We start from the raw sequence: 25,365 nt of genomic DNA, 5'->3' as shown, positions 1-25,365 counted from the left end.
CGACGGGGGGACCCCGGGCGGCAAGGAGGTTTCCGGCGCTGCCCCTCGGGATGGCCGCCAGGGGGCAGACGTGGGGCACCCGTGGGGGTCACAAGGCCTCAGCGGACTTGGAAAAAGGAGTGAGTGAAAGTTTTGGCGGAGAACAAACTCGTTCAGGGAGCAGCACAGTGTCTGGCTCACAGTGGGTTCATCATCCATTCTTGGAAAACAACGGAAGTGGGGAGGATGGAGGAAGCACAGAGGCGGGTGTGGCAAAGCTGTGAAATTGTGGGGCCCAGGCAGACCCTAACTAGAAGCCCATATAAGATCACACAATTCCCTGCTGCACTCCCAGTAATGATATTTTTAAATATTGCTGCATCAATAGTCCCAACTGTTTTGGAACTGCACTGTTTTCATCAATGTTTTGCATGAGAAGAGGGGCCAAGGGTGGCTCGGGGAAAAAAAAAATGAGTCACGATTAGGAGAGGAATTAATTCTTCTTTTTTCCAAAATAATTCTTTCCTCCCACACACACATTCGCTCATAGGACAAATATTTACTGGAAGCCCGCTCTGTGGTTTGTGCTGATGCTGGGGACACAACAGTCGGCAAGACAAACAAGGGCCCTATCCTTTTGGAGCTTAGATTTAACGAGCAGATCAAGTGGATGATTTAAGAAAACTGTAAATTATCAAAAATATATTCTAGAAGAAACAGAAAGCAATGTGATGAGATAGGTCCTGTCCTCATTCCCACTCCGATAAAACGGAGAAGCTATGCACCTTACATTCATGCCTTCAATAGTTATCAAGCACTTATTAGATGTCAGACACTGTGCAAAGATTTCCATGGTAAACCCAGTTTACTGGGCTGTTTCTGTGGCTCTACCCAGACAGTAAACCAGGGCAGATTTTCATTCAATAAATCCCACCTTGCAGAGGCTGAGACAAAGGGAAAGAACAGTCATCCATTTTCTTACTCTCAACCTCAAGGAGTCTCCAGCAGGTGGCTTCTTGTGATCGATCACCAGTTTCCTCCTCCAAACAGTCTGGCAAGGTGTCTATGCAGACACCAAATTAATTCTGTCATAAAATACATCCTTTTCTCTGTTTTCCTATTAGTAGGGGGACAGTGAGAGTTTGTGGAACTGAAGCATGTCAGCATCGGAGGTTCAGGGAGGGGAGCCTATCGGCGCCTGGCACACAGGGTGTCCATCTGCCTTTCCTCCATCCCAGGCTGAAAACTCTCTTCAGGGCAGATGCCAAGATCACACCAATGGGTGGAACTGCAGGATACAAATGGTTGTGGATGCCATCCTGTGCTGCCCAGATCCCCCTTCGGGACTGAAGGATTTATTCCTGCTCCTCCACCCCACCCCTGCTTCTAGCTGAGCTCCCTGCCCAAGATTACACCTTCCCAGGGCAGCTAGCATCCAGTGACTGGTCACTGTGGGGTAAAAATCTGGCTCCCTCAGTCCAGCTCGAGCAACCCTGGAGGGCAATCCCAGCTCCAGAGCTCCTGTGGGGTCTACTGAGGTCCTTCTGTGGCTGCACTGCCACCTGACTTCTCCCTTTGCCTAATGCTGCTTCCCCTTCCTCCCCTCATGGGCATGGCTTCCAAGAGCACTCCCCAATAAACTCCTTGCAGCTCAAGAGTGTTTCCTGGAAAGCCCACCCAACCTGCAGCAGCTAGCACCAGGGATGGTCTGCAAGAGTAGATGCCAAGATGGAATTTCGGAGTTGGGTGACCCCGCTGTCCAGGTGATAATGAGGACCCCATCCCCAGTAGAGGAGGTGTATACATCACCTTGGGCACAGGAAAGCACTAAGATTGTTCCATTTTTCACCAGAGAAAATTGAAACAGTTTGTCACCCACATGATCCACCTGAGTATCTCTTAGTGCTCCCTTGCCCTATTTTGACAGTGAACAGACAAAAAAAGCAGCCACAGCCCAAGAAATACATGGCAACAAGTGGCTCAGACTCCTCAGGGATGGAGGTCCGAACCACCCCACCACATAAGCCACCTAGACCACCAGAGGTGCTAGCAAAAGGTGAGAGGAATCTAGGATGGGCAGGAGAGGAGGGAGGTGATGAGCATGTCGCTTATGCCTGGAGATGAGCTGCAGCAACACGGGGAGCTGGGGTTTGTCCTGCTAACCTTCCTCTCATAAGATTCCCATGGGAAAAGATGCCCACCAGGGTCCTGCTTTCAGAACTGAAAAGAAGCAGGTGGATCTTCGTGCAATGGGTGCACTGTGACAAATGTTGCCCTGTGCTTCCCAGTCCCCAGCTCCTGGGAAGGTTGTAGGTTCATGGATCTCAGCTGTTGGCCCTTTCAAGGAATTGTCTTTGGCTGAAGAGCAGCCATACCCAAGGTCATTCCTGAGGTAGCTCAACTCCAATGACTGGTCCATGTGGGGATATAAAGGCTTGGCCCCTTTTCCCCAACTCTGAGTGGCCACCCCAACTTCAGAGTTGCTCACGGGGTCTGCCAAAGCCTCCAATAACTGAATCACAGCCAAACTGCTCCCTCTGCCTTCCCTCCCCCCAGAGGAGTTGCTCCTTAGTGCACTCCCTAATAAAGACCACACGCTAATCCATAATCTCTGGTTGGAGTCAGCTCCAGTGGAACCCAATCCGTGAGACGAAAGGAGATTTGAGCCCAAGGCACAAACTGTTAACCTCTGGATTTAGCTCTTTGGTCTTATCTAATCCCAGAACCCCCAGGTGCATGTATATGGTGCAGCCACCAAACTCTTGGCCTTCATGGTGAACTTGACCCCCTGGGGAAGCAGTGTGTTCTTTATCCTGTCAGGCCAAAGATACTCCTTAAAGAGAAGAGTGATTATATAGTCCCCTCCACAGCTTTCACCAAGGTCCCATCTGGATTCAGCCTCTGTTGGGCCAAGGCCTACCATCCATCATGATAAAGCACACTGTGTTCACAGCCCCTTAACAGCCGCAGAATGGCTATTTATGACTTTAGGCTGCCAGCATAGATCCCTTCCGGGGGCCTTCTGGGTCCCCAAGGATTTTCTGCCTTAAGGATCCCTGTGGCTCATCTCTCTGAAATAGCCCCAGCTGCTTTGTTTAAGGGAGAGTGAGGAGATGGGGAGCTTCTCCCACTGAAGCAAAATGTCTGACTTTCCCAAGTTCAAGTCAGTAGAAAGGAGGGGACTAGAATATAGTTCTGTATCCTTTTTGCTCCACCACACCACCTCTCATGAACCCTAGGGTTTGCCTCTACTAAAATCTAGACTGGGGGTGGGGGTGGGGGCTCAGTCAGTTAAGCATCTGACTTTGGCTCAGGTCATGATCTCATGGTTTGTGAATTTGAGCCCTGCAATGGGCTCTCTGCTGTCAGCACAGAGCCCACTTCGGATCCTCAGCCTCCCTCTCTCTCTGCCCCTACCACACTCATGTATGCATGTGCTCGCTCTCTCTCTCCCTCCTAAAAACAAAAACATTTAATAAAAAATAAAATAAAATGTAGACTGGGATATAGAGGAGAAGGGAACTGATCTGTCCTGTAGATCTCGGACAGATCCAGGACTCTGCAATACCAGGTATGTTGGAAGTAGAGAATGAGATATGGGACTAAAATCAGGATTAATGGAAAATATGTAATCAGAGTATTTAGTCCCTGCCCACCCCTCCCACCCCCATGCTGGGTGGTAAAGAAGGAATGGGAAGGTGACTTTCTGAAGTGACTTGTGGCCATTAATCTGGTAAAAATTTTCTCAATTTTTTTTTTTTAACTCCAAATTGGTTTTTTTTCTTTAAATTTAAATATAGTTGACATATTAGTTTTGGGTGTACAACATAGCAATTCAACATTCATAGATGTCATGAAATGATCACCACAGTAAGTCTAGTTACCATTATACAGCTTGTTTTTATCCTTTAATCTTAGATCCAGAACCTTTTGTAGAGGGGCAGAGGTAGGAGGGACTGGGAAGTGCTGCCCAGGTAGAAGGGGGAATTTACACTCGTATTTTTTAAACGCAATGATCAAGTGATCACCATACCACTCACAGGCAAACTGTTCCAACAGTTCACCTCAGGATTCTCATCAATGAACATCTAGTAGTGAACATCAGCGGACATTATTTGAGAATTCAGAACTATAACGCTGGGAGTTTCTTCTATGCCTGGGCAATAGAAACTCTGGACGAGAAGCCAAGAATATGACTCCATCAAACTTCTCCAGTACTTTAAAAAAAAAAAAAAAAAAAAAGTGAAACCCTGCTGCAGTAATGTGATATGCATATCTGAGTCCCTGGAATATATCAATCAGCTTGTGCCTATTTCTGTGGCAGAGGAAAACTAAACGGTGTCATAATATTTAAAAAAAAATCCTTCCCCCCAGGAGACCAATGTTTGGACAGGAAAGTCTATAGACTAGCAATTAAATCCCTCCTTACCCAATCTATGTGGTGACACTGATAACTCTGCAAGTTTCTGCAAGGCTGTTGGATTTGGTGGAATTTGAAACTTGCTGAGTTTTGGGAACATGTAGGCATTCCCAAAATAGAGACAGATGTCAACCTTCTACGTCTTTCTTGAGATGACCTATGTGGCATTTAAGGAGAACATGACTGTCCCATCTCCTGTTTGCTGCGTGGGGGACTATCCAGGAAAGAAAGACCTGGATCCAAAGTTAAGGTTAATGGTGACTTGGTCCAAGAGTCAGTCACAAAAGAAAAAGTAACCTCCACTAGATAGTAAAATTATAGATGGAGAAATCATCTGTATTGCCAACAAACTATGCCAATGTCTTGTTTGTTTCTGTTTATCCATCCAAACTAAGTTTCTCCTCAGGCCTCAACTCAGTAAATACTATCACCAAACACCTGGTTACTCAGGCCAAAACCTTAAGAGTCATTCCTGAGGCCTTTCTTTGTTTCAACTCCTCCCCCACGGTCAGTCGTTTTCCTTGCCTATAAAACACCCAAAGCTAGCCATTTTTTCCATCTTCACTATTCGCATCCTAGCTAAAGCTACATTTCTTTCTCTCCTGGAGTACTTTGCCTGTTAACTGGTATCCCTTTCATTCCTGTCCCCCTCCCCCCTCCCCCAACTACACTATCTTTACAGATTAAATAAGACCTTGTCAGTCTCCTGCTGAAAACCTCCTGTGCGTTTCGCTTGCACTTAGAACAAAATCCAGACCCTTTACCATGGCTCCCCAAACCCTACATCTGGTCTCCACCTACCTCTCTGTCTTTTCATACTACCGTCCAGCCAAACAGGCTATTCCACAGTTCCTTGAACAAGCCAACCTCTTCCTTGTCCCTTCCCCTAATCCTCTTTGCACTTGCTTCTCCCTCCGTCTGGAGTAGTCTTGCCCAAATCTTCACACGTTACGCGTTTACGATAGTGGTGGTCTCAGTGAACCTTCCCTGGCCATCCTAAGCATCACCACAGCCCTCCTCCTCCCCCGCCATCAGACCGACCCCCACTTAGTTCATAAAGCAACACCTGAAATGACCCATTTTTAAAGATAAATTTTTAACATGTTTGCCTCTTCCCCACCAGGATGTAAGCTTCCGGAGATTGGGAACCTTGTCTCGCAAGTCCAGCCCAGTAACCCCACTAGGTGTCGACAGTTATTTCCTAAATGGGGCAGTCCCGGAGCTGAACGACGCGGAAGGGGCAATGCTAACACAAGGTGACAAGGGCTGTACGGGGCCCCGGGTCACTTGGCAGAGTCTCCCACCCATCAATCCAGTGTCCGTTTTGAAAGGCTAAAGACTGAGGGGCATTTTGTCACCAGTCATTAACAACGATAACATTATTATTGGCAAGAAAGCTCAAAGGCGGCGTGGCCTGCCGGTAGGCGCGGGGCAATGGGCCTGGGCCGGGTGCCAGTCCGGCTCCAGGGCAGCGAGACGTGAGGCCCAATAGAGGCCGGGGCAGCCGAGCCCGGGACGGTGGGGAGGGTCGGGGGCCGCGGGCCGGGGCTGCGAGGCGGGCGGCACAGCCGGGAGAACAGAGCAGGGACGCGACAGCCCGGGACCCGGTCTGGCCTCGACAGCGCCGAGGCTTCGCTTCCGGGTGAGGGGCGGGCGAGCCGAGCAGTTCCGGGGCGGGCGGCGGTTCCGGCTGTGCGGGCCGCGCCGCGGCTGCTGGTCCCGGGCGCGCGGAGGGCGCGAGTGGCGCGCGGGGGCCGAGGGGGCGCGAGGCGGCGGCGCGGGGACTCCGGGCCCCGGCGGCGGCCCATGGGGCGGGAGGCGTGAGGCCGCGGCCTGCCCGGGGCTCGGGGGGTGGGGGGAGCGGGGCGGGGAGATGGATAAACTGACCATCATCTCAGGATGTCTCTTTCTGGCCGCCGATATCTTCGCCATCGCCAGCATCGCCAACCCGGACTGGATCAACACCGGGGAGTCCGCGGGTGAGCGGCGGGCGCGCGGGGCCGGGCGGGGGATTGGCTGAGGGCTGAGGGAGGGGAGGGGAGACCCGGCCGAGGGGAAGACGGGGCCGGCGGCTGCGAGGAGGGGGGCGGCCTGAGGAGGGAGGGGGCGGAGAGGCGTCCGGGGCGGCGGGGCCGGGCGCCCCGGGGGCCGGAGGGGAGAGGGAATGGAGAGGAGGACGCGCGGGCGCGAGCGGGACCCCGGGGCTGAGGGGAGCGGCGGCCCGGGCTGAGCGAAAAGTGGCCGAAGGGCGAGGAGACCTGGGCTGGGCTGGCGGGTCCCGGACGGAGAAGGGGGGTGGCGGGGAGACGGTCGCCGGACCTGAGGGACCAAGGAGGAACGAGCTTCGTCCTGGATTGGGGGCGGGGGTAGGGGAGTCCGGGTGGGAGACGGGAAGAAACCGCTCTGGAGAAAACTGAGGCGCCTGGGCAGGAATTAGAAACGAGGCGGGGAGCCGGGGCTGGGAGCGAGGTAGCCCGTGGGGGCAGTGCGAGGACCACCAGAGAGCTGCGACGGGAGTCAGGTCCGGCCCCGGTCCCCCGAGGGAGGGAGCTGCGGCCGGGTGCCCGGTGGCCCGACCAGGCAGGGTTAATGTGCCGGAGGAGCTGGCGTGCTGCGTCCGGGTCCCCCTCCCCGCGCCCTCGCCCGTCCCCTGCCCGCTCGGCTGTGTTTAAGACGCATGTGGCTTCCGATTTTCCCTTTGAAGGCTGTGTGGTTATAATTTTGCTTTATTTTAGGCCCGGGAGCTATAATAATACTAATAATAAACTTCATTTTATGGAGCATCTTTCATTCCAGCGCATCACAAAAACGCTTTAGAGATCTTAATAGTAGTTACAAAATTAAATAACACATTAGAGTTGCAGGCAGCCCAGCAGCAGCAGCAGCGGTGCCCGCTGGAACACCACCGAGCTGGAGGCAGCAGAGACAAGGTGGTGCCCTCCGGAGAGAAGTAGGCATCTTTCTGAAGGGGATCCCGGGTGCGGGATTTTTCTCAGCTTGGGCCGTCATCGCACATACGTACCTGTACACACTCACACTCACCCAGAGCTGTGAGACCAGCCCTGTAATTAACGTAGCAGCTGTCAGGAGAGCTGACTGGAATGAAGAAATGAGCCTGTTTTCTAACTGCTCGTTCAGTGCAGGTGAAGGGAATATAGGGGGGTTGGGACTGTCAGACTCCCTCCGTGAATAATTTGTTATAAAAATGTATCACTGTGCTGTCAAAGTTACTTCTTAAGTATTACTTACGGGTCTGTATTTATCCTGCAGTATATTTAGCTCTTAAAAAAAAAGAAAGCTGTAGCTGGGACATTTGTTGCTCCCTCCTCCCTGCCTCCTCTCCTCCATCTAGATCTAGTAACACAAAATCATGCTGTCAGATTTACGGGTTATTAAAATAACACACTAAAAAATTCTCCTTTTCTTGCCTCTACAGTTCTAGCAGAGCTCTTAATGGTAAAACATGCCTGATGATTGTGATGTGACTGAGCTGTTAGCTAATGCTACTGTGGTAAATTCGCAATATATAAATGTATCAAAGCAGCACGTTCTACTCCTTATGTACAAGATGTTATACATCGATTATATCTCAGTTTTTTTAAACTTGTGAGGTGTGTAAGAAAGGATAGGATGGTTTGGAATTTGATGAAACTACATATGCTGTTTCTGAAAATGTTAGCAGTGTCAGTTTGTACAGTTATATGTGTGACATCCACTTCAGGACCTGTTTTGTTTTTTTTTTTAATCCTAATTATATGTGCAGACTCCGTTTATGAGGCTTTGGGGCTTTTTATACTTAGGGGCAAAGAGGTTTCACTGTTCTAGCAGAGAAGATGCTTTTTGCAATGTGCTTTTAGGTGAATCCCAATGTAAAAAATAGACTAAATGTCCATGGGAAAGATACACAGTTGGCCCTTGAACAACATGGGTTTGAGCTGCTCTGGTCCACTTATACGTGGACCTTTTTTTTTTTTTTTTTTAAATAAATACAGTACTGTAAATATTTTGTCTTATGATTATCTTAACATTTTCTTTTCTCTAGCCTCCTTCATTCTAAGAATACAGTATATAATGCATATAACCTACAAAACATGTGTTGATCAGCTATTTATGCTATTGGCAAGGCTTCCTAGTCGACAGGCTATTAGTAGTTAAGTTTTGGGGGAGTAAAAAATTATGCATGGATTTTCAACTGTGCAGGATGGGAATAACTCCTTCATAACAGTAGACAAAGTCTTCAGCTGTGAGTTGCTGCAGAGATGGGAGGGACAGAAGTCCGCTGATCGAAGGAAGTAGAAAATGTTTGAAATAGGTAAATAATTGCAGAGAAAGCATGCCAACCAGTGACATAGTAGGATTGTCTAGCATTGTGGAAGCCTCACTGAGGTCAGTGGTGAAGAACATACAGTGCGGTCAGCCAACTGCCTTGTTGACCTCTGGTAGTGCTCGGCTGCTTTGATACCAGTCAGTGGTGAAAACCAATAGAACGTTTCCTTCGTGATTGGAGTTTGCCAGTGAAATGCAACAAAATCACAGAGGAACAAAGGTGTCTAACTATTAGCCAAAATGTCCCTGTAATGCTGGTTCATGGATTCTCAGCTGGATAAAAAGTAAAAGTTAATAAAGGAAACAGTTGATGGTATATGGTCAGTGGCATCGCGAACCCAACAGAATTGAAGGACTGACTGGGAGTGATTGATACAGCAAAGTGGAAGGGCAGGAAATTGTGGGCACGAGGTCCAGAGTGTCAGTGGGGATGTGTGGCTAAAACAGGTGGGAGAGGTGATCTTTCTCCTAACAGTTTCCCTTGCCATCTCACCCTTCAATTAAAAACTTTGTAGCTTGAAACAGGAGATAGTAGGAACGGTAGGAAATTTTTTCAAAATCATATCTAACCCCTGTTTATCACCTTAAATATATCCGACGGTAAGCCCCCCAGAACTTAAATGCGATGTTCTTTTGTCGACTCTTGAGCTCTTGCGTTGTGGTAAGATACACTTGAAGTTTGATAGAGAGTTTGTACACTCAATGTACACTTTTATTTGAGCAGACAGATCTACTCGAGATTTTTTTTTTTTAATCTAGACAGAATTCCACCTTCCAAATCAATGAAACATTTACAGGAAGTTCGAATAAGATTGCAGAGGTGACAGGACCAGCTTCATTCTAAGATCGGTACAGAAGTGACAGCCTAGCAGCAAAAGGTTATTGTGTTGATTCCCTCAGTGCATTAAATACAGCATATTTTGACTGTGATGTTTTTACTGCAGTTTTTTAAGTGAACAAAATATATTTTGAAAGTTGAATCCTAGAGCCGAAAGGGTCTGCAGATATAATTTGAAAACCACTGCCGTGAACTAGTACAGAAAGTTTCAGGATTCAAATCCAAACTTCATCATTTACTAGCTCTTTGATTTGGGGCAAGTTACTTAGCCTCTCTTTACAGTTCTTCCTCTGTAAAATAGGGATATTAGTAGTACCTGCCTCATTGGATTATTATGATGATTGATTTAATCCATGTAAAACATTTAGAAAATGCCTAACACAGGAAGTGCTCATTAAAGGTTAGATATTGTTGTATTGCTGTTCTCATTTATAATAACATGTTGATTTTTTGAAATTAAAGCTCAGAACTTGTTACTGTGAGAACTGACACATTTTCTTTATTGGGTGTTCTTGGGTATAAGGCAGTATCAAGAATAAAATGGCCAGGGGCACCTGGGTGGTTCAGTCGGTTAAGTGTCCGACTTCGGTTCACGTCATGATCTCACAGTTGGTGGGTTCAAGCCCGCGTTGCGCTCTGTGCTGACAGCTCAGCACCTGGAGCCTGCTTTGGATTCTGTGTCTCCCTCTGTGTCTCTGCCTGTCTGTCTGCCTCTCTCTCTCTCTCTCAAAAATAAACATTAAGAAAAAATTTTTTTTATAATAAAAATGTTAAAAAAATTTTTAAAAAAAATATGGCCAGGCTTATCACAAGTGAAATTCATCTTCTCTCTTGGCATTTTTGCATTACTCCTGTACTGTTCTTCTTCATTTAGTCTTTCATCACCATATTCTAGTTTCTCTACTCCTCAGTTTCTGCTTGAAGTACCACAGAAGGAAATGAAATAATCCAAAAACAATAAATAACTGAATAGGATAATTTCCTAAAATCTTGACTAATAAACTGTACTCTCATAAGTTTATGGGCCATGCTTCATACTGGCAGAATTGTTAGTTTGTTTTTATTGTATTGATGCAAATACAGAGAAAGTACATTCCTTCTTTTCTCGTCTGTATGTGGTAACATGTCCTGAGCTTGTTCTGATATCCTGTAGGTTCTGCAAAAACTTTTGAAGACCTAATGAAATAGGTATGAAGGAAGTACATGGGGGTGGGGGGGGGCACTTCAGTAAGGACCCTTAGTGTTTTCTGTTAATAAAAAATACTGAATGGCAGTTGAATATCATGAATTGTGTAATTCTGCTGTGCCACGATCAAATTTCTTCTGGTTACTGGAACTCATAGCAGTATCTTTCATTTTATATAGTGCTTTATAGGTTTTGAAGGAACTTAACATCCATGACTTGGTTTGATTTTTTAGGCTTTTTATATTTAGCCAATGTAGAATAGCCATTTCTACATCTTTTCCCACATGTCAATGCTTTGCACATGAGATTTGAGTTTCAGTGTTGATATTCCCTTCAAGAAAACCCTTCATTGAAGTATTACCTATATCTTACTTATGCATACCTTTTTTTACTTAACAAGATTAAAATTCTTTTTTTTTTTTTTTAAATGTTATTCTTGAGAGTTAGAGAGCATGAGAAGGAGAGGGGCAGAGAGAGAGAGGGAGACACAAAATCTGAAGCAGGCTCCAGGCTCTGAGCTGTCAGCACAGAGCCCAACACAGGGCTTGAACTCACAAAATGCAAGATCATGACCTGAGCTGAAGTTGGATGTTCAACCGACTGAGCCACCCACGTGCCCCAACAAGATTAAAATTCTTAAGTGGCTGAAGTTCTTGCCAGATTACAGAAGAGGGAGATTTGGGTTTTAGTCTCAAAGTGATGTCCTTTGCTTTGTACAAGTCCCTTAACTTCACTGTCACTGTTTTCTCATCTCTAAAGAGACAAACTTTTTGGGAGGGGTGGGGGGAGTTTTATTATTGAGTTAATTCTAACAAGGTCAACAATTAAGCAAAGCTGCTTCTGATAAATAAAATGATCTCGGTGCTCCTGGGTGGCTCAGCTGGTTAAGCGTCTGATTCTTGATTTCGGCTCAGGTCATGATCTCACAGTTCACGGGTTGAAGCCCCACATAGGTCTCTGCACTGCCAGTGCTGAGCCTGCTTGGGATTCTCTCTCTCCTGTCTCTCTGCCCCTCCCCCTCTCATGTGTATGCTCTCTCTCTCTCTCTCTCTCTCTCGCTCTCGCTCTCGCTCTCGCTCTCAAACTAAAAAAGATGATCTAGAAAAAATGATCTAGAGATTCCTTTTTTGAGGCATCATCCTTTACAGCAAAGATTGTAGTGACCGTTTAGGGTTATACCATCCCAAATCATCCTAGATGAATTTTCTTAGTGTTCTTAACGAAGATTTCCAAATGTTTTCCAAAAGTCTCTTCCAGTACATAGAGGAATTCCTCCTTTATGTCTAATCAAAATTTCTTTTTATACAGTTGGTTATCACATTCACTTTGTAGTCTGTCAGAGTGTATTTATTCCTAAGATTTTCATTCTTTTTAAAATTGTTTAGAGTGTGTAAGGAGTCACAATAACCGACACACTCTTTCCTGCTTGTTATTCTGAACTGAGGGAAAGAAAGAATAATTAGGATCCATGATACTATTTTATTGCTGATAAAGAGAATATTGGAGAACATGGCTTTTATCTGTGGGCAAGCAACTTCCTCTTCTTACTGGATCTCACGATTGAACAAACTTAACCATCCAGTCCCAAACAGGACTGAGGCACCTGCCCTATAAGACTTCCAGCATGAAAGAACAGAGGAAATGAGGGCTCCTTATGGGCGACTTGCTCCCAAGGACAAAAAGTTGGACCACATATACCCAATTTTTTCATAACTGCCAGTCAAAGTCATTCCTCTGACCTGGGAAGGAATAAGTGAGGGGACACAGATAAGCTAAGAACATTATTCTAATAGCCTCCCCCCCCCCCCCCCCACACACACCCCTATCCCTATCCAAGTGGGGGAGAAAACCACTTGAAACCTAGGAGACGGCTGACATTTTGTGAGGAAGAGATTTCTTTTCGCTCAAGTATAAAAACTGGCAGGTGCTTGGGGAAGTGAAAGACTTTGAAAGAGTATCATTTCCCATTCTGCTACCCACTACCCTCTCCACAGGAAATCCTGGAAACCTCAGATAAGGGACTGTGGTGCGTGACATCTCTCATGTTAGAGTTCAAGATCACGAGTAGATCCTGGCCTACAGATTTGAGTCGTTGGTTTAAAACATTAAAATTATAAGCTGCCCAGGGGCGCCTGGGTGGCGCAGTCGGTTAAGCGTCCGACTTCAGCCAGGTCACGATCTCGCGGTCTGTGAGTTCGAGCCCCGCGTCAGGCTCTGGGCTGATGGCTCGGAGCCTGGAGCCTGTTTCCGATTCTGTGTCTCCCTCTCTCTCTGCCCCTCCCCTGTTCATGCTCTGTCTCTCTCTGTCCCAAAAATAAATAAAAAACGTTGAAAAAAAAAATTTAAGAAAAATTATAAGCTGCCCAAGCAGATATTTATTAAACACCATTTATTAAATAATAAAAAATTATTAAACAATAAGCCCTCTCCCCTGAATGGTAACAATTTAAGTGATTACAGAGGTACTTTCGCACGAAGGAGCTTTGTAACATCAGTTTAAACAAAGCAGTCTGTCTAGAACTTCATTTTGGTAATCACTTTGTCCCTGACATAGTGAAGGACAGAATTTGGTTCTACCTAAGAGGGCAAAAATCTTGAAATTATGTTCTCCTTTAATTTAAAAAGCACTAACAATTTCTTCAATGGTCTTTTGAGTCTTTTGCCAGTACACTGCTTTAAAAATTTTTTTTTATTTAATTTTTTTTTTTGAAAATTTTAGAACATTTTCAGTACCCCAGAGAGAAACTCCCATCCCTTAGCCATGACCCCCCAACATCCTGTTCTTAGTCGAAGGGACCAATCTACTTTCTGTCTCTAAGGATTGGCCTGTTCTGGACATTTCATGTAAGTGGAATCATACAACATGTGGTCTTTTATGACTGGCTTATTTCACTTAGTGTAATGTTTTCAAGGTTCATCCATATTATAGTAAATGTTAGTACTTTAGTAATTAGTCTTTTTATTGCCAGATATATTTATCCATTATCTATTCATCAGTTAAATATTTGGGCCAGTAAATTTCTTTTACTTCAAACAGTAATACTTCTTCAAAATGGTAAAGTGGTACAAACATTTTTTTGGCTTTTTATCTTATTTTTAAAGTTTATTTATTTTGAGAAAGAGAGTTCATGCATGTGAACAAGGGAAGAGCAGAGAGAGACAGAGATTGGGAGGAAGAGAATCACAAGCAGGCTCTGCTCTGTCAGCGCAGAGCCTGACACAGGGCTCGATTTCACAAACTGTGAGATCATGACCTGAACTGAAATCAAGAGTGGAATACTTAAGCACCTGAGCCACCCAGGCATCCCTATTTGGTTTTTTAAAAAGTGACATTATTGGGGCACCTGGGTGGCTCAGTTGGCTGAGCATCTGACTTGGTCTCAGGTCATGATCTCGCAGTTCATGAGTTCAAGCCCTGCATCAGGCTCATTGCTGTCAGCACAGAGCCTGCTTCAGATCTTCTGTCCTCTCCCTGCCCCTCCCCCTGCTTGTGCTCGCTCTGTCTCAAAAATAAATGAACATTTTTAAGAAGCGACATTAAGGGCATCTTAGTGGCTCAGTCAGTTAAGCATCCAACTTCAGCTCAGGTCATGATCTCACAGTTCATGTGTTCAAGCCCCATATGGGGCTCTGTGCTAACAGCTCAGAGCCTGGACCCCTCTTCGGATTCTGTGTCTGTCTGTCTGTCTCTCTCTCTCTCTGTCCCTCCCCCACTTGTGTTCCGTCTCTCAAAAATAATAACTATTAAAATTCTTTAAGTGACATTATCAGTATAAATAATACTTAGCAAATAATAACTTTGAATAAAAATTCTAAGACCAGTCTTTTTTATAGTGTTCACAGGATGTACTTGAAGCTTGAAATCACTTATGTTGCTGTAAATTTTACAGTGTAGGCCAGTTTTCCAATAGAAGATTAAATTTCCTGAACAAAGCATTTATTTCGTTTACAACCTTGGTTCCAGAAGTCCTCTCTTTTTACCATTACCAACGGGGATATAGGCCCTTTGAGATGAAGGATATAGGCCAGTAGGCCTAAAAGTTGTGGAGAAGGGAAGTTTGGGACCAAGAACATGGACAGAAGCCATAAGTAAATGGAGATCACTAAAAGGAAGGAAATTGTGATAAAGAAATTACAGAGTGATGATGCTGTTGCATTTATTAGACTGACCAGACTTCTTAAATTCTGTCATTTGGCTGCTAGAGCCAAGGCTTTCAGAGCTGGCACAGTGTAGTCAGTATAGCAATCCTTCACTGTTCAGCAGAGTCTGACCTGGAGCAGGGATTGTTTAACCCCTTTCTTGACAAATACTAGGTTTATACTGGAGTTGCAACACAATAAACTTAAAATGGTCCTGTGGGATTTAGAGTCAGCCATATCTACATTTGATTCTTGGATTCCCTTTTTATGAGTTTTATGATCTGGGGCATGTAATTTGATTTCTCAGCTATAAAATAGGGTCTGTATATTTATTTCAAATGATGGTTACGAGGAAATATAATATGGCATATAAGGAATCAGCACATGGTCTAGTACATAGCAAAATGCTCAAGTATTAATCATAATTATATAAAAAGTCATAACATTTGAATTTTTTAACATTTCTCTTTTTATTACCTATCTTATTTACTTAGAGCTTGCCTTGTTCTAAACAGAAACTTAAGGCAACATGGTGTGTCTGAATTTGAATATAACTGAAACCCAGCCGAACCCAATCTAGGAAGAGAGACTCTGAAGTCCGTGGTAGTGGTAATGTAAGCCACACATATAAGTACAAAAAGCAAGGCCTGCATTGGGTTCATAGGTTTCTGGAACAGACTGAAGAAGAAAACAGATTTCTAAATGAAAGGCAGCCTAGCATAGTACAAAGGGCACACAGATTTTGGGGTCAAACCAAAACTGACATAGTCAAATCCCAGTCCTGCTATTTACTAGCTATGTAATTTTAGACAAGTTGTAGTTGAGAGTTTTTATTAGTAAAAATTATATCATTCAGATTTGATTAATGCTTTTTTTCATCCCTTCTAATTGCTATGCACATTCAGACTCCAACTTTATGTTCTCCTATAGGTTAAAGGGTAACAACTGCAGTGTACTGTGAAAATCATTTAGTTCAGAAGTTGTTTTCTTAACTTTTTTTTTTTAATGTTTTATTTTATTTTTGAGAGAGAGAGAGACAGAGTGAGCGGCGGTTGGGCAGAGAGAGAGAGAGACACAGAATCTGAAGCAGGCTCCAGGCTCCAGACTGTCAGCACAGAGCCTGATGCGGGGGCTCGAACCCACAAACCGTGAGATCATGACCTGAGGCAAAGTGGGACGCCACCCAGGTGCCCTCGGAAGTTATTTTTAAAGGAATATATCTAAGACCTAGTGGTCTGTAAACTTTACAGTTGAGTATAGAGTCAGTTAGCTTCACCTGAAAGGCTGGAAATATGTTTGAAATATATGAGATGGTTGTTTCTTTATAGAAACCTGACAAGTAGTATAACTGAGGATTTAGTTTTTGTTTATAGAATAAAATTTCTTCTAGTTGTTATTAGTTTCTGTAATGCAACTGTGAGTTTTTGTGTTTTTTCCATACTGCATTTTTTTTTTTTTTTTTTTTAATTTGAGAGCATGCACAAGCTGGGGAGAGGGGCCGAGGGAGCAAGAGAATCTTATGCAGGCTCCACACTCAGTGCAGAACCTGACGCGGGGCTCCATCCTACGACCCTGGGGTTATGACGCAAGCCGAAATCAGAGAGTGGGTCGCTCAACTGACCGAGCCACCCAGGCGCCCCCATACTTCATATTAATGTGTATGTAAGCAGTGGACCATATTACATAATCTTATAGGGGAAATTTAGTCACATAATGAAATATTGCTGTTTATGAAATTGTTATTGTTGAATTGTAAATAAGAGCTTAATCATGCAACTTGAATGGATAATGATTTACATAGTGAGTTTATTTTATACACCCTACATAACCCAGGAGATTAGATTGTACAGTGACAGCGGTGACAATATATAGGTATAAATTTCATAGTTACAGCCTTACCTGTCTATGATGATTTATGCAAACATGACATTCATATCTTTTTGGTTGTCAGAATGTTTTATTTTCAAGCTCTGGAGCTACACAATTTTTCCCGAGTTTTCTTTAGTTCTTTGGCCAACTAGCAGCTGGCTGCTAAAAAGTTGATTACATGCAACACCTGATCCAGTTGATAACAACTGATTGGATATGGTGGCTGCATTGTTTCATTCTTTGTTGGCTACAGACTGATGAAAAGTAATATTTAGCAAAGCTATTGCATTTCAACAAGAGAGGTTAAATAAGAGCCATGAAGGAACCTAAGGATCTTTGAATATCAGGTGCCTAAAAATAAGTATCTGGATCAAAGTCACTCTTCAAAAACACACCTATGCGAACATTACTATGTATTCTCTCATTAGCTGTAAATTACAGGGAGGAGAATCCTTACCAGATATGGCATGAGCAAGTAAAATGTGATGTTCCTTTGAGATTTATTGCTTTAGAGTTGACAAAATAGAGAAGCATATGGATTTGGGTGTTACAATCAATGATACATGTATTTATGAGTGTATACCAAAATCGTGTAATTTACTTATATGACGTTACAGTGTATGATTCCAGTTTTAAAGCAAAGAGACATTTGTTTGAACTGTATTTTTTTTTCTTAATTGGGAGGAAAAGGCTGCACTTTTTTTGTGTGTCTCTTTATACTAGCTTTGCTATAAATAAAAGGTCACATTTGGCATTTTGACACTTGGCTGTTGTATATATTGAGCAAAAAGGCAGCTGTTGACTTTTAATATAGATCTGTTCAACTAGGGACTATATACTATCATTAGAGATTAAACGGGTAAAGATAAATGCAGTTGGTTGGGTCAAGTAAGAAAACGGGAGAGCAAAATTTCACTAGGTCTCCCCTTTAGTGGTGTATTCACATTACACCCAGGAACATCACTGGGTCTACTTTCAGCTACTTCACCCAGGAACATCATTGGGTCTACTTTCAGCTGTAATAAAATAGAAGGTTTTTTTCAAAAACAGACCATCTTCAGATTAGTTTTGCTGACCAGCCCACTAACTTAAAAGCAAAGATTTCTAAGGCTATTTCATTTATGACTATTTCATTTTAAAAGTACCATTCATTTTAATAAAATAAATCTTTAATTTACTCTAAGTAGTCCTTAGATCTTCCCATAAATATTTCTTATACCACTGGACTTTATTCCAGACAGTCTCGCAACAAATGCTTATTGAAGTATGTATGGTCTGTAAGGAACTGTACTAAATATTCTGAGAGATTGCATTTAAGTAAATGAAAAAATATTTTATTCTCAAGAAACCTGTGCTCTCTTTGGAGAAATAAATTTATATACATAAGAAATAAGTGTCAAATATATGATGTAGCTACTTTCTGTCCAGGTGGTCGAGGAGGAGATGGCATTTGAGCTTAATAGATGATAACACTTAATGAATATTTAAATAATTATGAAAACTTGGGCAGTGCTTGTCCTTGAGGGTGAAATAGCGTGAGTAAAGGCAGGGAAATTTTTGTTCTAGTTCATTTCTATACATTGCTGCTAAATTCATCTTCCTAAAGGATAAATGTAATAAGAATCACAAATACTTACATAGCATTTACTTTATGACAGATGCTTTTCTAGGCACTTTATATGTATTTACTAATTGAGTCCTCACAACATCCTTATATAGATGCTGTTATTAGCCCCACAGAGATACAGAAAAGTCATGTAACTTGCCCAGGGTCACAAAACTGATAGGTGGAAGAGCTGAGATTTGAACCCAGGAAGTCTAGCTGCAGAACCCTGGCTATTAACCACTTCATGTGCTCGTACCAGAAAACTTTCAGTGACTTTTCATCTTCCACAGCACAAAGGCATTCAAGTATCTTCACAATATGGCTGTAGTTTATGTTTCCAACCTTAGATCATACTTTTTTTTTTTCCTGCACGGATCTACATTCTAGCTCCTCTGTATTACTTTCTATTTCCTAAATATAATCTGTATTCTCATCTCTAAATCTTTGCTTGTGTTATCTATTCTCAGCCTGAAAGTTCCCTACTAACAGAGTATGATTTATGGATCTCTGTACCTTAAGTAGCAATCAGTCCAAGCTTGCATATGGCAAGAAAGAGGAGGTGTTACAGTTGACACTAAGATTTTGAACCTAGAGTAGGGACTAGAATTGGGAATTTTGGAGAGTGCGCTGATTTATCGGTAAAGGTGATGAGTTTGGTTTAGACATGTTATGTTTGAAGTGAGAGTAGAATATCCAAGCACAAAGGGACTAGAACTCAAGAGAAGGTAATATTTGGCATTCCTAATCTTACCTCATTTTTACAAGTATGATACTTACATTGTTACATAGATCACATTATTGTATAGTAGCTGACTATCCTCAGAATGCAGCCTTGTTTTTTTCTTTTTTTTTCTTTTTCTTTTTACCATTTATCAGTTGGTTTTCATTTTGGAAGTAAGGCCCAGCTACTATATAGTCATTCCCAACTTTGACAAAAAATGTCATAAGATGAAAGTTAATTTTTAGGTTGACTGGGTGGTTCCCTGGATCTATACAGGAGTTAGATTCCTAGGTTAGCCCATAAGACCATATTGTACCTAAAATATTTACTTCTGCAACAACAACAAAATTGTATAAAGCAGTACGGTTGCATTGTGAATAGCATTTTTAAAGAGATAAAAAGGGCTAAGAAAAGGAAGTTTATTTCTGTGATCCTTTAATTTGCCAGTTTGACTTTAAAGCTTATGACATTCCTTTAGTCAGTGGTATTGTCATAGCGTTGTGTGATGACAGATGGTAGCTGCACTTGTGGTGAGCACAGCATACTATATAGGCTTGCTGAATCAGTGTTGTGCACCTGAAACTACTGTAACATTTTGTGCCAACTGTACTTCAGTTAAAAACAAAAAAAAGCTTATGACATTCCTTCTATGTGATGTGGGTGTTTCACGGAGATTCTTTTTACATGTGTCAACAATATTTTATGTCATTTTTTGACTATCAGAGGAAGACGAGAGAATTTGCAGGAAATGTATGTTTAAGGGATTCCCTCAGGTGCAATAACCTGAGATAGAGTTAAATCAGTGGAGATAAGGAAGGTGTGTATGAGTACATGAAAGTACATGTGATATGTGGGGTGTGTTATGGTGGTGAGTGGACATGGGGGAGATGAGTTTGTAACGGGTAAGTGATCTCTGCCGTGGGGAAACAAGGTGCTACAGAAGAGATTGGATCCCGTGTTCCTCATTCAAGCCTGTGGAAAGGGCTGTTAGTCTGGCCTAGTGTGATTACCGGTTGTTTAGGGGGACCTATAATAGATAAAGGAGAAAAACAATATTTTATATGCCATTTAGGGTATCAGATGGTACAAAATAAGTCTTTTTTTTTTAACTTTATTTATTTTGAGAGAGAGAGTGCAAGCACGGGAGGGGCAGAGAGAGAGAGAGGGAGAGAAAGAATCCCAAGCAGGCCCCACACTGTCAGTGTAGAGCCCGACTCAGGGCTCAAACTCATGAACTGTGAGATCATGACCTGAGCCGAAATCAAGAGTCAGATGCTTAACCTACTGAGCCACCCAAGTGCCCCAAAATAAGTATTTTTAAAAAAATTTTTTAATGTTTATTATTTTTGAGAGAGAGAGAGAGACAGCAAGCGGGAGAGGGGCATGGGAGGGTGGCAGGGGGAGACACAGAATCGTAAACAGTCTCCAGGCTCTGAGCATCAGCACAGAGCCCGACACAGGGCTTGAACTTGAGAACAGCAAGATCATGACCTGAGCTGAAGTCAGCCACTTAACCGTCTAAGTGCCCGTCTGAGCCCCAGGCGCCCCTCCAAAATAAGTGCTTTTAACTTGAGTACCTCTGTTGAAACTTGGCTTCTAATTTAGGATTTGCTGTAGATGTTTTACTTGTGCTTGAAAAGTTACCTAATGTGGGGTGCCGGGGTGGCTCAGTGGGCTGAGCATCCACCTCTTGATTTTGGCTCAGGTCATGATCCCACAGTCATGGGATCAAGCCCCATGTCAGGCTCCACACTTAGTGTGGAGCCTGCTTAAGATTCTCTGTCTCTGTCTCTCTCTCTGTCTCTTTCTGTGCTCCTCTCCGCTGCTCGTGCTCTGTCTCTCTGTAAAATAAAAAATGTATTGGGGTGCCTGGGTGGCTCAGTTGGTTGTTGTGTCTGACTTCGGCTCAGGTCATGAACTCACAGTTCACGAGTTCAAGCCCCAGGTCGGGATCTGTGCTGACAGCTTAGAACCTGGAGCCTGCTTCGAATTCTGTCTCCCTCTCTCTTTGCCCCTCCCCACTCATGCTTGCGCTCTTTCTCTCTCTCTCTCAAAAACATTTTAAACATTTAAAAAAAGGTTTTAAATACTGTGTGTGTGTGTGTGTTTTTGTTTGTTTGTTTTGGTTTTTTTTTAAAGAAGAAAAATTACCTAAATGCTTATTCTTTGGGGCACCTGGGTGACTCAGTCGATTAAGTGTCCGACTTCAGCTCAGGTCATGACTCGCCCTTCGTGGGTTCAAGCCCCACATCAGGCTCTGTGCTGACAGCTCAGAGCCTAAAGCCTGCTTCAGATTCTGTGTCTCCCTCTCTCTCTGCTCCTCCCCAACTCCTGCTCTGTGACTCTCAAAATTAAATAAACATTTAAACAAACAAATAAATAAATAAAATGCTTATTCTTTATTTTCACCAATTGAAAACTAGTTTGTGTTCCCCCTTCATCCTCATGAATCCTATCTCTTGATTTAAAATAAATCTGGGTATGTATGATACATTCTTAGAAGATTATTTTACTGGGGCACCTGAGTGGTTCAGTCAGTTAAGTGTCCAACTTTGACTCAGGTCATGATCTCATAGTTTGTAGGTTCGGGCCCCACGTGTGCTCTGTACTGACAGCTCAGAGCCTGGAGCCTGCTTTGGATTCTGTGTCTCCCTCTCTCTCTCTGCCCCTCCTCCCCTTGCACTCTGTCTCTCAAAAATGAATAAACATTTTTTTAAAAGTTATTAAGAAAATCATAGTGAAAATAGAGTGGGGATTGAGGAGCGCCTGGGTGACTCAGTCAGTTGAGCATCTGACTCTTGATTTGGGCTCTTTTGGCTGGTCATGATCTCAGTTCATGGGATCAAGCCCTGCTTGGGATTCTCTCCTTCTCTCTCTGCCCCTCTCCTGCTCACGTGGGCACTTTCACTTGTGCTCTCTCTTGCTCTCTCAAAATAAATAAACATTAAAATTGTTTTTTAAATGTTTATTTTTGAGAAAGAGAGAGGCAGAGTGCTAGCAGGGGAGGGGCAGAGAGAGGGGGAGACATAGAATCTGAATGAAGCAGGCTCCAGGCTCTCAGCTGTCAGCACAGAGCCCGACACGGGGCTCAAAACTCACCGACCATGAGATCATAACCTGAGCTGAAGTCAGTCGCCTGACTGAGCCACTCAGGTGGCCCAAAATAAATAAACATTAAAAAAAAAAAAGGAATAGGAATTGAAGTCAGAACTCAGTTCAAGGTCTGGCTCTGCCATTTACCAGCTGTGTGGCTTTGGACACACTGGCCTCTTTTTTTTTTTTTTTTTTGTTATTACTTGGCCTCTTTAAGCTTTAGTTGCCTCATCTATAAATGGGCATAATACCTCTTACTTTGCAAGGTGGCTGTAAGAATTAAAGTTAATATAGCTGAAACATCTACCACAGCAGAGGCATTTATAGTAGCTATTGTTATTGTTAAGCAACTAAATGGATTAATTTTTTATTACATTGGCTACATAGAATATAATGCAATTCATTATTTACCTATCATATAGTCACCAAAAGTAGTCTCATTTTTTTTTAAATTTAGGATATATGACTGTGTTAGACCTGGTTCCCAATTTGTTTTTAACATACACACTGTACTGTGCCCCTGATACTTATTTGGATTGCTACCTTCTTCCACTAAGAGAAAAGATTACCAGGCAACCTATCCAAATGTGTATATGAAAGTGCTGTTCTACATATCAAAGGTAACATGTTTTTGGAGATTTCCCAGTAATGATGACAGATTATACTAAGCCATTAACATTCCACCAACCTTTTACTCTAGCTAACATTTGCTGGGCAGGTTATGGATTGTAGTCTGGGTCCTAGAGTAGATTTCCCCCCACTGGCTAAGTATATAAAGCATGACCCTGACCTCATTAGTTGAAGTGAGCAACCAAGTTTAGATAAAAAGTTCTAAAAGTAAAGCATGATTGATGTCACGGATAGCCTATAAGGTCATCTGTTAAAGTTCTAATCATTTGCTTATTATGAAATATAAAATATATATATAACATAAACTATATTTTATTATCCTGAAGATAAAATAATTACTTTCAGAGTTTAATTTAAAATTTAAAAAATCATTCATGAATCACTTAAAAACCATAGCAATAAATCATATTTTAAACAGATGTATACAGTCATATATCAGCATTTTAGATAACCTGTAGGACTCCCGCTCTAAGATTTAGTGGGTTAGGATCAGAAGACAAACTCTTGTATGTTGAAGTGTCGCTGATCTAGGAATAGCTCCTGGCTTTAGAGGACTATTGCCTGTATCTACCTACCTACCTCCCAATAGGTAACTATCATCCAGTAACCATTTAGAATCCCACAATAGCTAGTAAGATGTCTGCTCTAAATAGACCACCCTCAGGGCTCCTGGGTGGCTCGGGTCATGATTGCTCTGTTCCTGGAATCTAGCCCCTCAACGGGCTCTGCACTGATAGTACAGAGCCTACTTGGGATTCTCTCTCTCCCTCTCTCTCTGTCCCTTCTCCACTCACTCTCTACCTGTCTCTCAAAATAAATAAATAAACTTTAAAAAATAAATAAATAGGGGGCACCTGGGTGGCTCAGTCAGTTAAGCATCCAACTTCGGCTCAGGTCATGATCTTGCAGTTCATGAGTTTGAGCCCTGTATGGGGCTTTGTGCTGACAGCTCAGAGCCTGGAGCCTGCTTCAGAGTCTGTGTCTCCATCTCTCTTTGCCCCTTACCCCCCTGGCACTCTCTCTCTCTCTCCCAAAAACAAACATTAAAAATTTTTAAATAAACCACCCTCTATTTAAGATGTGATTATCCTTTATTGTGAATATCTTTATGGTTATTAGGGAGCTTGGATACATTATGGGGTTTCCTATTGTGCTATTTTTTTTTTTTTTTTTTTTTTTTTTTTTTTTGCGTTTTGCCTCTATAAGGTTTTGGCCAGTGCTTTTGTTCTCTGTATTAGCCTAGAGTCAACTAAAGTGTTGTATCCCTTATATATTCCCTCCTGTTGCCCTCTGCCCTCCCTCTTCAGGAGCTTGTTGTGGCAAATCCCCAACTTGACCATTCAAGCAGTCCATACCCAGATGAAAAAGTCTGGGGTGCAGATGTCATCAGCTCTTCCAGATGGTCAGGGAACTGGTGCAGTTCCCACTGACTTTTCTTAATATCCCACTTATATACCACACAGCCCCATTACTGTGCTCAGCTCCTGTTTCTCTGAGCATATGGCTTTCTTGAATTTTTTTAGGAGCACTTTTTAGAGGGCTATCTTTTGACTATATTGTTATAGGCTATAGAGGCATTTACTCCTTTTCTGTGAACCTCTTCTTTTATACATCCCAGAAATTCTTTTTTTTAATGTTTATTTTTGAGAGAGAGAGAGTGTGTGCACCAGTGGGGAGGGGCAGACAGAGAGCAGGACAGAGGATCTGAAGTGTGCTGTGACTGACAGCAGAGAGTCCTGCACGGGGCTCAAACCTCAAACCCACAAACGGTGAGATCACAGCTGGAGCCGAAGTCAGACGCTTAACTGAGCCACCCAGTTGCCCCAATTCCAGAAATTCTTTAGTAATTCTGCTTCGTTGTTGAATATTTGTCATTTTTCCCATGCTGTTAGATAATTTTTAAAAACATATATAGTACCTTGTCTTTTCACTGGGATTTGGAGGAGAAAGGAGAGTAAATTGACTCATTTTACCTCTCAACAGTGTTTAATAAGTGTTCATTGAATGAGAGAAACCACTGGATGGCTAGTGCAGTTGAATTGGTCTAAATGTTTATAAATATTTATAAGAGATTTAGTCCATATTGGCTTATTATCTTTTAAATTTTTATTAGTAATGGGAAAATTAGGATACAGTAATTTTTCTAAGGTCACATATTTTATGTAAGCCGCAAAAGGTTAAAATTCTGTAGTCCCTGTATGGTAGAAACATAGGTGTGATCAGTTAGAATGCAGGAGGCATCGTAGTTAAGTGGCTAACAGCACAGACTCTGGAGTCCGGGTTCACGTTCTATTTATGCCACTTCCTAGCAGCATGATCTTGGTAACATGCTTCAGAAGTCTGTTTGAAGATTCAGAGGTCTGTTGAAGATTAAAGTAATCATGTACATAAAACACTTAAAGTGCTTGGCACATAGTAATGTAAGCATCAACTAAAATTAGTGGGACTTTTTTTAAAATTTATTTATATATTTTGAGAGAAAGAGTGCGAGCTGGGAAGGGGCAGAGAGAGAGAAACAGAGGGAATCCCAAGTAGGCTCCATGCTGTCAGCACAGAA

General features: G+C 43.0%; 1 protein-coding gene and 1 long non-coding RNA gene across 2 annotated transcripts in view; both read left to right on the top strand.

Annotated features, from left to right (window-relative positions):
• The first annotated feature begins 3 nt into the window (after positions 1–3).
• Positions 4–1,634, top strand: LOC122210113. Its single transcript, XR_006197916.1, has 2 exons — positions 4–119; positions 1,218–1,634. It is a non-coding gene; the product is annotated as an uncharacterized LOC122210113 (long non-coding RNA).
• Positions 1,635–6,272: 4,638 nt separating this feature from the next.
• The window catches only part of MOSMO (modulator of smoothened), a 61,422-nt gene continuing 42,329 nt past the window's right edge, over positions 6,273–25,365 (top strand). The window contains exon 1 of the mRNA XM_042922590.1: positions 6,273–6,378. Coding sequence (XP_042778524.1) covers positions 6,273–6,378 — 106 coding nt within the window. The remainder of the gene's footprint in view (positions 6,379–25,365) is intronic.

This window comes from Panthera leo, chromosome E3 (genome assembly GCF_018350215.1).
Source record: "Panthera leo isolate Ple1 chromosome E3, P.leo_Ple1_pat1.1, whole genome shotgun sequence".
In the NCBI taxonomy this organism is placed as follows: Eukaryota; Metazoa; Chordata; class Mammalia; order Carnivora; family Felidae; genus Panthera; species Panthera leo.
This window is presented reverse-complemented; position numbering and strand designations above follow the sequence as displayed.